Source organism: Simochromis diagramma, unplaced genomic scaffold (genome assembly GCF_900408965.1).
Source record: "Simochromis diagramma unplaced genomic scaffold, fSimDia1.1 OVJJ01000501.1, whole genome shotgun sequence".
Taxonomy (NCBI): Eukaryota; Metazoa; Chordata; class Actinopteri; order Cichliformes; family Cichlidae; genus Simochromis; species Simochromis diagramma.
The window spans coordinates 5,095,854-5,107,811 of record NW_024387320.1 but is presented as its reverse complement, the minus strand read 5'-3'; the positions used below and the strand labels follow the sequence as shown (position 1 = coordinate 5,107,811).

At 41.7% G+C, this 11,958-nt stretch overlaps 2 protein-coding genes across 2 annotated transcripts; one reads left to right on the top strand and one right to left on the bottom strand.

The window, feature by feature from the left end:
• Positions 1-3,726: 3,726 nt before the first annotated feature.
• On the bottom strand, positions 3,727-5,788 carry kctd12.1 (potassium channel tetramerisation domain containing 12.1). The gene has a single exon (XM_040005820.1). It carries the CDS (start codon positions 5,561-5,563, stop codon positions 4,697-4,699), a length of 867 nt encoding a protein of 288 aa, XP_039861754.1. The 5' UTR covers positions 5,564-5,788; the 3' UTR covers positions 3,727-4,696.
• Positions 5,789-9,254: 3,466 nt separating this feature from the next.
• acod1 (aconitate decarboxylase 1) lies at positions 9,255-11,952 on the top strand. The gene is made up of 5 exons (XM_040005802.1): positions 9,255-9,370; positions 9,547-9,708; positions 10,151-10,240; positions 10,343-10,542; positions 10,879-11,952. Exons 1-5 carry the CDS (start codon positions 9,359-9,361, stop codon positions 11,834-11,836), a joined length of 1,422 nt encoding a protein of 473 aa, XP_039861736.1. The 5' UTR covers positions 9,255-9,358; the 3' UTR covers positions 11,837-11,952.
• The last annotated feature ends 6 nt before the right edge of the window (positions 11,953-11,958 follow it).

Here is an 11,958-nt window from a genome sequence, read left to right as displayed (position 1 = left end):
GCATTCTTTTTCTTTATTCAGTCATTAACTGAATAAGGTTGGACTGACTTTTATGTATCCATTACTGTATTTGCAGGGCATGGTGACCAGGTGTTTGAGCTGCCAGTCAGATAACTACAATATTCCCTGTCAGATTTAACCAAGGACCTTTGTTAGGACTCGTATCTCCTCTCCCTCTCCTCATTTCCTGTCAGCCTCAGCTGTCCAATGAATACAAAATTGCAAGGAAGAAAAGAGCCTTGACTGTGAGTGTCTATGTAAACAAGTAGACGCACGCATTTAGATTTCTATTTTGTTACTCATGCAGATTTTAAATGCCTCTATTTTCTGTTTGTGCTCAGTAGAAAAGACACTGAGCAAAATTAAATGTTTCATTTTTATGGGAAGAAAAAAGCTTCTTCTTTCACTGCGGAAAAAAAGCACTGCAGCATTTAAGTGGACTTCAGAAGCTCTGGTTAAAAAAGAAAGCTGCTAGTGCTTTTAATTAATCATTTATTTCTGCACTCACTTGTAGATTTTTCCCTTTCTCTTGAGTTCTCCAAAAGCCTTGTGAAACGCTACACTGTTATGATTTCACATAGCAGGGAGCGCTATCCTCCTGTGAGCCCCGACGGATCCGTATCCCCCCGTTGTGAAGTCAAGTTTAAAATGTTTTGCTGAATTAGAATAATGAAGCCCGTTGTCCAGAGTTAGGTTTGTGATGTGCTAATGAAACCGACTTTGATCTAAAGCGATTGAGGAGGCGTCCCGGGGAGATGCAAGCAATCTGCTGAGGTTCATATCAGGAAGCTGAACGGAGAGAGAACAGCAAATATAACAAGAAAGTGTGTTAGAAAGGAAAGAGCACTAATGATCTCTGACAGTCCAAAGTCATATATCTCTGTGGCTGACCTGCCACCTGACTCAATCTCTGACCTTCCTTCTTCGTTCTCTGTTATCCACTCATCACTCACAGGGAAAAACCTGAAGGCCCATTTATTTCATTTTGACATCGCTGAAAGGTAGCACATTCATGGGACGTGTCCTCCTCAGTATCTGTCATTCATGTTTACTATCTCATACATCATACAGTACTGCATATTGTTCTCATCATGCCTTTATTTATTGCCCCAGTGCTGCACCAAGTAGAATCATTCTCTTCATCCCCTTCTGTTGTTTCTTCACTTTTCTCTCTTGTATTTAGAGTTAATAAGAAAAGTACAGTCAGAGCAACGCTTTTAGATTTCTGACTTCTGTGTTTAATAATGACCCTTTAAAAATTTGTAACAAAATACTAAAATGACTTTGTCTCTAGCCTGAATGAAGCATTACCAGAATCTAAAGCAGCATAGGGTATTGTATTACAGTGGAGACTAGTGAAAACTGTCCTAAAAGACTCTCTTTTGTGATTTCTTATCATTTAATTCAAATTGCAGCTAAGAGCCCTCTCTCGGGAATTGCAAAATTATGCTCTCTGTCTAAAATGTATCAAAGTGCAGAGTGGGGCTGGGTGTGCACGTGGTGCAACAGCTTGAATGATTGGCATAGCAGTGAATAACATCGTTTGCCGCACATGTCCGAGTGGGTTTCCACCCACGGCCCCTGGGCATGCAAGTGTTGTGGAGTCTCTAAATTGCTCGCGCTGCACCGTGTGTAAATGTGGGTGTGAATCCATCATTGTTTTTATGCAGAGCTCCATGACGAATGGCTGACTGATCCAGGGTGTTTCCCAACTTCAGAGCAGTTATTAGCGTGTGGTGTGTTTCAACTTCCCAGAAAAAATGAGAAAAAACATGAAAGAAATTCAATATAAGCTCTTGACCTCTTTTCCCAGATTTGTTTATTACTCAGAACTCACCCGTGCGAGGGTCCGCGTGAGCTTTATTCAAATTCAAAGCACATGAATGTTTATAACTAGTATCAGATAATGCGGTCATATCTTATGAGACATCTTTCGTGTGCCCTGACCATTTCATCCAAGATTTCCAAGACTTCTTTGTATTCCAGGACGGAACTAAATCATTTTAGACAAAAATGATTCTTTTTTTAGCCAAATAATTTACATTTATGCAGCTGTGTAACAATATCTTAGTCACAGTAGTAAGTTATATAACATTGTGTGTGAAAATTTGTCCCAGTAACTGCAGCTGTTATTGCTGTGGTATGTCACACATTCATTCGGGCTGCCTCGTCCCTCGTCTGTTCATCCAGCTGTAAATAATCAACAGATATGATTGGATTTCATGCAGTATGGACAGCGTTACGCTTAAAAATGAGCCTGGGTTGCAAAGCTGCTATCGTGTTCTGTAGGACACTGCTCCTCAAAAACTCCTGGTCTGGCATAATTTCCTCTCACGGGTGATAACATGTGAAAAGTTATCCTTCTGAACAGGATTGTACAATATTAATTGAAATGGAAGCGTTTCTTCACTAGTCTCCACTGGGCTAATGGCTCTTTTCTGACTCGGTTTCCGTTCTGGCTCCACACACCCAAACACACACATATTTTTCCTTTCTTTTTTCTTTTCTTAACTGAGCCTAGGAAGAGAGACTTTATTTTTCCCTAATGTCTTTGTCCTCTGTGTGAGTGCAGCATCATTTCTCCCTAATTTACACTGATTTCTTTGTTGAATAACTCATAACAAATGGTTCAAAGTAAAGTATCTATCACTTGGCTCTCAGGCTTAACTTAGGAGACATACAATATAGGGCAGCTAAACTGGTATCAGCCAAGCAAACATCGCTATAAACATTGCTTATGAGCTCTGATAATATCACCATCTTTTCTTCTCTTTTAATGAATTTGTTCTTTTCAGATTAACTTGCCAGGTCTGAATTTAAGACGGTGTCACTTTGTTATATCTGGAGTGTATTTTTAGACTCTGGGGGTGGATGCACATGCTTATTCGCAAACATTTCCAGTTTAGCTGTGAGCCGGTGTGCATGCAAAGGTAAAGCTAACTTAGTTAAAGTGCTCAAGATATCTTACGGTAGGAAAGGTTGAGATATTGCTAATAACAAAAATGACCTCTTGGTTCAGTATCTCAGCGAGCCACAAGAGAAAGCCTGCATGAGCCATCTTTTGTTTTTGTCACCTGTTCCTTTCCTGATGTGACACATCTAAATGTCACACAGGAAAAGACAAAATTACATAAATGGAAAAAGCCTGTCTGCATAATTATCTTTAAGAGTGCATTTATTATGAACCATTTATATACAAACAGTAATGTCTAAATTGTCATCCTTGTGAAAAGAACCTTTCTCCAACATTCTTGAACCAAATTGAAGCAGAGTGATGCATTTAGCAAAGACGTTCCCTTTGGGTGGATGTCCCGGACCCCTACAGAGACTGTGACTCTGTAAGCCCCCGATTTCCTATAATCCCACCCGTGGCCTTGAATGTGGGGACTTTTTTTTACATGTCTGTTTTGAATGAAACGTATAATCCAGGACTGGCTGTACGCTGGCCAGTCAAAAAAAAAAATCCGTCCCCCACAGCCGAGGTACACCAATCGAATCTCCATTCATCCACAGTCCCTGGCGGACTGAACCCTCCTATTTGTGTGCAGCTGGACCCTTTCATTATTTACACTTGAAATGATAATGACATCATGTGTGCACAGCTGCACTATTTGCATCCACGCTGCGTGCTGATGAAATTGTCTACCAAAATGGATAGGTAGGAGGGAAAAAAGGATGCTCCTGCAATATTTAAAGGCTTGTCTCTTCAGATGTGGAGCTTGTTTGTTGTTTGTTTTTGGTTTTTTTGGGCGGGGGGGGTATAACAGGGCAAAGGTTACTGGGAAGCACATAGCACCTTATAAGGGCAGTTTGCAAATGTGATACAATAAGTGGGAGGCAAGGAAAGTTCAGAGTCAGGATTTTGTAAGTCATGCGTGAGTGCAATGACAGGCAGAGACACTACTCTGTAACACGTCGCTTCTGGGTTAAAACTGTGTGACAAATTTTGTCGAGCTGGCGGCTCCACTGCCACGACGGAGTGAGATTTCTGTGTAGGGCATCTCTCTTTGAGGCTGACTCTTTGATTCCCCCACTGAGGATGGTTTAAAAGGTTGGAGAGAGGTGAATGCCACTATTTTTGTTGTTGTGTAATCTTTGTGCAGACATTAAAAGGAAGGTAGGATGACTGGCAAATGGCTGAGAATAACAGAGTTAGAAGACTTTATTTGTAATGAGTAAGTTTATAACAAATACAACTCTACCAACACTTCACATACAAGTACAATCGTGTCAGTGATAGAACTGCTATAAGAGCCTATTAGATAATACAAAACTTGGCCAAACAAGTGCTCGAGCAAGCCTAGAAGTCACAATGACACTGAATACTAATTGCTGCTGGTCTGTTCCTGGATGCCACTCAATTCACACAGCACTGAGTCAGACATGACTGAAACATTGACATGCAGTTCTATGAGATGGAGATGATGTTTGCAGTGCTTTGAGTTTTGCTCACTTTGAACCTCAGAACAGCTTCATCTTTTCAAGCCATCTTAACAAAATCTTGTGTGTAAAATAATTTGTTGGGGGATGAGGGAGCATTTTGTGTCTAATTTCTGGCAATAATGGAGCAATATGGTACAGTCACTCCTTAACAAAAGTCACCAATCAGCACAGAAACTGCACTACTCTTCGAAGACATTCCTCTGTGGTGTGAAATGTAGGTATATTTACACGGACGTGGCGCGAATGGTGTTGGTTATTCCCGACAGAAAACGTATTCAGTGTAGCTTGTCCAAATTTTGTCCTCATTGGGATCGTTGCTGGTGTAGGCACAGGTGCCCGTGGAGCTGCAGGCCACCATGTGGAACCCCGCTTCTGTCAGCTTGTCAAATGCCTGCTCTAGAAAATTATACTTGAGATAGTACCGGGATGTGTATCTCTCAGGGGGCCTGTCCGGGTCTCTGCTCTCATTCAGCGTGTCCCCAAACACTTCTTTGGCCAGAGAGGTCTTACCGCAAACTGTGATGCGCGCCACTCTCCTGAACTTGGCATCGGTTTGGATGTCTCTGCCAATAGTGTACGAGCCGCGGTATCCTATCGTGATGTAGCCGGACTTTCTAGAGTCCAGAGACGGGGAGCGCATGGCTCCGCTGACAGACATGGTGCGTAAAGTCTCCAAGCCGCCGGAGGAGCCGCACTGCTGCCCGCCGTCTTCTGTGTCGCTCTGGCTGATCTCCTCACTGATTGAATTCTCTTTACTCACCCGGGGATTGAGGCGTTTTGCGAGGTCCCGAAGCTGGAAAAAGTCAGCCTCCCTCTGCAGCCGACTTTTCTCGGGGAAGTAGTCCGGGAGGACCAAGTTGAGGTCTCGGAGATAGTCGAGGATGTAGCGGAACAAGAACCCATCCCTGTCCAAGAAGAAGCGCCCTTTGCTGTCTCTCGCCAACTCCTTTGGTGACTTCTTGCTGAACATGTTCCACAAGAGTGAGTCTGGGACGGCGATCAGAGTTTTGTGTCTGGTGACATAAACCTGTCCGCCGACATTCAGCTCGATGATCTCGGAAAACTGGGCGCCCGAATCCCCGCAGCTGGACACTCCGCGCTCTGTGTCTGCCAGTGCCATCTTCTCTGAGCTGCTTCACTGATGTGGAATCAGTGGAAACACTGAGACACCACAGCGGCAGCAGCTCGTTTATGAAGCTTGGGCTTACTGCGTGCGTGCGTACCGGGAGGTGACTGCTGAATTAACATTTAACTATTGAATGACTGTGAAGAGTGCCAATGCTGCTCTCCCTCCTCATCCACAGAGAGAGAGAATCTATGTATCCACCAGAAACGTCACCTTCCTCCTGACCTTGTAGCGCAAATACCGATGTGATAAAATTACAGCATGTGTGGGTGTTTTTTTTCTCTCCAAATGAATGCAAATCCATTAGGATCACACACAAACCAGAGACTATGAAACTGGTCCAAGTCATTCCCTTAAAAAGATGTTTGGAAAATATGGAAATAGTGACACCCATTGCATTTCTAAAGGAAATGCAGCCAGCATTCAGCGCATGCTCACACATTAATTACAGTTAAGGCCATAACATTTTGTTAGTGAGTTTTGTCACTGTATCTCATCACAGTGGATTTTAAATCTAACAATTAAGATGTGATTGAAGTGTATACTTTCAGCTTTAATTCAAGAGGTTTCACAAAAGTGTTACATTAAGTGTTTAGAAATTATGGCCATTTTTATACACAGTTATTTGTTTTCAGAGGCTAGCATAATTTTACATGTAAGGAACTTTGTTAACACTTGGATGAACATTTTTTGCAGTCGATCCCTACATGAAATCTACAAGCCTATCTCCACAAGAGTGTTCTTGACTTGGCCAAATGTTTTGAAGGTGTTTTTGTTAACCAGGGAAAGAATTCTGTGATCATCCACATCCTTTGTCTTCTGTTGTGTTCCACGCTGTTTCACGTTTCTGAGCTCACTAGAGCCTTCCTTTTTTATTGTCTTATTTTGTTGTGTTATTGGTTGATTTTTCAGCCTAACAATGGCCTCCTTCAGTTGTATTTACCCCACACCAAGCATTCCAAGATACGGTACCCAAAAAAGGTCAACACTTGAAATCAGCACCACGTCTTAGTTTGTTGTGGACAAAAAAGAAAAATGTTTAAATGTTTAATGTTTAAATGTCCAGTCACTTTTGAACCTTTGGAAATGGGGAACCAAGTATAAAAATGGCTGTAATTCCTAAACAGTTAATACAGTCCTTTTATTTCACCACTTTAATTTAAGCTGAAAGTCTGCACTGTAATCACATGCTGATTTAAAATCCACTGTGGTGGTGTACAGAAGCAAAATTACACAAACTGTATCGCTTTTTTTAAATTTTAAGGTCTAACCATCCTAACCTAATTCTAAATGCTAATTAGTAACACACACACACACACACACACACACACACACACACACACACACACACACACACACAGAGAGAGAGAGAGAGCTCTCTAACAGCCATTTAAAGAAGGAAAGAATTACTGTAATTAGTCGTTTCAAACAACAGTTCTTAAGCAGTGTTTTCAGCACTGCATCATATTCCTTCAATGCAGGTCTACTACTAGCCCACTTCATACTTTATTCTTTCACAAAGTGGTTCTAAAGTGGTGCTATGACCCGAGCAGCCCAAGCCGAAGGGGGAAGAACGTAACATGAATGATCCAGGTGGGGAGGGTTGAATCACAGATAAAAGGTTCTGATGGGTATAATTTATTAATTGAGTAAAACCTTTTTAAAAGAATAAATTCAAACCTGTGATACCTAAGTATACTTTCTAAACAAAATGAGAAAATGAGAAAAACCAAACAGAAGGAGTGATAGCTTTAATTCTAGTGTAATCTAGGCAGAGAACCAGCTTATTGTTGTGCAGGAGCAACCTGAGCCAGTCTCGGGGGCCAGACATAAAACAACACAAGGCACATTCAATTTCAACCTCTTAGGAGAATCAGACATGGCAGGCTGTTTACACAGTCCCAAGAATTACATGAAGGCAGAGCAGTCAGTGAACACAAATCCAGACATCAATCATGGGCAAACACTATAAAAAAACATTTAAGCTACAATAGAGGAAGTAGTGTCTAAAATTCTTGCCATATACATAAGAAATCAGTCACATTGCACTATGTGACATGCAAGATAGATGCATAAAACATTAATATAACCCCTAACTTATTACAAATCTTAAACTTAAACTATAGTAATGAAATGACTGACTTTCTGTCTACAAACTAAAGTTCTCATTAAGTCACTTACAAGCAAAAATATGCCAGAAACACATTTAATAATCATCCAGTGCAATATTTGCTTTGCTTCTTTTATGATATTGCTGGTGGTGATTTTCTTGGGTGTGTGTTGTGGGATATTTTGGCCATGGGTGACATTTAGGAAGTTTCAAAGTTGCACCATTTTGTGAAAGCACGGAGCATTAGAGTCACAGTCATGTGGACCTCCTGTCTCAGGGAGAGTGATCCACCAAAGCCTTGTTCTTATAGATTTTTATGTTATTGCAGTTTTTAAGAGCACAGTATCTTTTTTTTTTAAATTTAGTTAGGTAGAAAGTTTTATTCAGCTTTATCTTGGACATAATTACACAAATCTGAGCAAAATGTTACATAGTGTATCAGCTTAATCTGTATAATACAAAAAGAGCAGCTGGAAAGGAAGCACATTATGGAATTACATAATTAAGCCCTTCCATGTAAACTAATCTTTTTGAAAAGAGAGAAACACAACCAAGTTTTCCTCATTTTTACATGAAATGGATGAATTTGTTTCACTTTCATTTCTTCAAAGACTTTGGTTTACCATCAGAGTTTACCCGGAAAACAAATAACAATCAGTGATAACCATTAATAAGCCCACGTTTATATGCAAACTGGACCAGATGGAGATTTGGGGTTTGCAGTTGTGAGCGACTGGTAACAATAAAACTTAAGCCACAGCTTTTGGTTCAATAATCAGCGGCTGAAAATGAAAAACTCTTTATCACGTGATTTTCACCTATTTCATTTCTGCATTTATAAACTTCCCCTTGCACATCAATGAATTTCCATTACTGGGCACCATTATGAAAGTTGAATTAGTGTATGTGTGTGGATGTGCACAACTACAGTATATATCTGCATACACACACATGCATCTATAAATATATAACCCACAATTGTTGGGTTTTTCCCTGTATGTATTATTGTAGGGTCTACCTTACATTATAAAGCGCCATGAGGTGGCTGTTGTTGTGATTTGGCACTGTACAAATAAAATTGAATTGAATTGTAAGATTGGACACAAGAAAAAGCATATTGCATGTTTGGACTGAACATGAGTTTATGTATATGTAATGCATATATCTGAGGGCTGATAAGATGAGTCTGAGCAGTAGATCAGTGCACTTGCACAAGTTATTTACATTGTGAGTTATAAAGTGTACATAAGGGTGTGTGTCCAGAGGAGCAGGAGATTGAATTGGACAGAAGAAAATTGCATATGTAGGATGAATATAGTTACTGTGGGATCGAGTTTAGCAGTCTTACAGTTTTAGGGGCAACATTTTATTTTAAGTCGTGTGATTGAATCATGTGTGCCTACTAAAACACAGAAAACTAAAACACAGAAAATGTTGTCAATTTCAAAATCAGCTGTCACAAGATTTTGTTGTGTGCAGATTGTGCAGACTCCCCAGTGCACTGGCAACCAGCATAAATGAAAAGACAGCATTGAGTCATTGCGAAAGTTCCCACTTCTCATCCTAGTGGGTTTTTAGCCACTTTGGAAATTTGGCAGTCCAGCCCTCAGACAGAGTAATTATAAAAGCCAGCTATGCTTGGATGTTTAGTCACTTGAAGAGCTTGTCAAGACTGAACAATGCTTCGCAAGGTACTGTTGGTTGCTGTATGAGCTTTAATAAAGGCACCTTTTGGAAAGTATTTTTGGCTTTTGGTGACCTGCAGTATAGCTTAGCATCTTAACTTGATTATAGCCACAATAAGCTGCACCTTCTCTGGAGAAGTCTGCATGATTTGAACTGACTAGCCCCGTGGAATGTTTTTCAGGGTATCACAGAGAGCTTTGGAGCTGGGATCCATGCCCTCAACACCTCACAGCTGACAGATGGTGTGATTAACAGGAGCAAAAGGATGATGCTGGACACCCTCGGTGTTGGACTGTTAGGAACCAGAACAGCTGTCTTCAATAAGGCTCTGAAGTACAGTCAGGTACAGTGAACTGCATTTACCCTATAACTGCAAAAGCAACTGCTGACAAATATTTGCTTATGATGTGGGTAGATGTAGAAGATGCTCATTTAATTCTACACAGTAACTAGTAATACATGAGTACTCTGTATCTATTGTCAGTGATCACATAAAAATCTTTATATGGGCTCATCAGAGGTTGTTTGTGCAGCTGAAATTAAAATACTCTTCTGCTCATCGGTGGATTTCCTTTACAAATGATCGGTCCTGCTAACTAACTCGCTTCATTTGTGCCCTGATTGCAATCTTGACAAATTATTAAGTTGTTTTCCATGACATGTTGATGACTGATTATCCAGTCAAGTCTTGCACTTCTTTAATAGTCCGCTTTGTGATTAGAATCTTCTTTCTGCTGCTAGTTATTTTTGATATGCCATTTATACTCATATTAATGTGCCTCCAGTTGTTCACATCGCGGGAAAGGAGCAGCGTTTGGGGTCAATCAGATATAATTCTGCCTCCTCATTACGCTGCATTTGTTAATGGCATCGCTGTAAGTTTGGATTTCTACAAAAGCAAAAATCTGCAGAAAACAGGAATTATGATCCAGCTCTGCTTCGATCCCTGATCACGTCTTTGCCTGACTGTCTATTAGGTTCACTCCATGGACTTTGACGACACTTGGCACCCTGCGACTCATCCCTCGGGCGCCGTCCTACCTGCGCTGCTGGCCCTGGCAGAGACACTTCCCAGCCAGCCCTCTGGTCTGGATCTCCTGCTAGCCTTCAATGTTGGCATTGAAGTTCAAGGCAGACTGATGAGGTTCTCCAAAGAAGCCTACAACATCCCTGAAAGGTATCAATTTTGGAAATATTTTCAGGTCTGGAATAAATTTATTCTCCAGCTCATTTAGATTAGAAAGACTAGAGCATTTGATTCACCAATACCTAGTGCTGTCAAGCCAAGAAAACAGTTTTGGTTTCATTTTGGGTTTTAGAGGTGGATGTGGTGACGGGGTTCTGGTTTGTGCTCACATGAAAATACCTTATAAGGAGAAATCACAAAAACCTTTAAAAATGACTAAACTGATGATTAAAATACATATGAACTGTTTGATTAATGAAGCAGTGATTTCAGTTAATCAGAATCACTATGTCACGCTTGAGTAAATCTTGTTGTTTTGCTTCTCAGATTCCACCCTCCCAGTGTTGTTGGAGTGATGGGCAGCGCTGCAGCCTCGGCTAAGCTCCTCGGTCTGTCCCCTGAACAGTGCATTCATGCTCTTGCCATAGCAGCCTCCTCTGCCGGGGCGCCTTTAGCCAACGCTGCCACACAGACCAAACCTCTCCACATTGGAAACGCTGCTCGGAGAGGCCTAGAGGCCGCTCGGCTGGCCCAGATAGGACTGAAGGGAAATCCAGCCATACTGGATTTGGACAGAGGGCTTGGTGTTTACTACAAAGACTACAGTCCCTCCGCTATGGCGGATTCTGCTGTGAGAGCATATAAATGGATTCTGGAAGATCAGGACGTGGCATTCAAACGCATCCCCGCTCACCTCGGGATGCACTGGGTTGTCGATGCAGCTCTAGCAGCCCGGGAAAAGCTCCAAAACGCAGTTGGCAAATTTGACCTCAGCCAGATCCGGCATGTCACACTTCGGGTGCCTCCATCCAAGTACGTTAACTGCCCGTTACCTGCCACAGAACACCAAGCCAGGCACTCGTTCCAGTTCAACGCCTGCACCGCACTGCTGGATAACAAGGTGACCGTGGCGTCTTTCGGCGACGCTAAAATCGGCCGATCCGCTCTGAAGGAGCTCCTGGGCAAAGTCAGCTTGGAGACGCCGGAAGATAACCTGCCCAGTTTTGACAAGATGTACTGCGAGGTCGAGATAGCGACGCACCAGGGGCCGAGCTACACAGCCAGATGTGACACTTTCTACGGCCACTGGCGGAAGCCGCTGACTCTGAAGCACCTGGTGGATAAGTTCAGTGTGAATGCTTCGTCTGTGCTGTGCACAGAGGGAGTGGAGGGGGTCATTGATGTTATAGGAAACATTGAAAGGGTGGCAGATTGCTCAATATTGGGTTCATATCTGAAAATGACAAGTAATCAAGAGCACCTTGACAGAATGAGGATTTTGTAATTACACACTCATATCTTTATATGAAGCTTTGTATTCTTTTCAAGAAAGTATGAATTAAATAATAACCGTGTAAATATGTTGTACATACTTTTTTCTCTTCTGTGGTCAGAAATAAACGGAAC

Excerpts from the sequence above, each read along its gene's own strand:
- kctd12.1 (XM_040005820.1), bottom strand. The coding sequence starts at position 5,563 with ATGGCACTGGCAGACACAGAGCGCGGAGTGTCCAGCTGCGGGGATTCG.
- acod1 (XM_040005802.1), top strand. Across the intron at positions 9,709-10,150 it reads AGGCTCTGAAGTACAGTCAG|TTGTTCACATCGCGGGAAAG; the intron begins GTACAGTGAACT and ends ATGTGCCTCCAG. Across the intron at positions 10,543-10,878 it reads GCCTACAACATCCCTGAAAG|ATTCCACCCTCCCAGTGTTG; the intron begins GTATCAATTTTG and ends TTTGCTTCTCAG.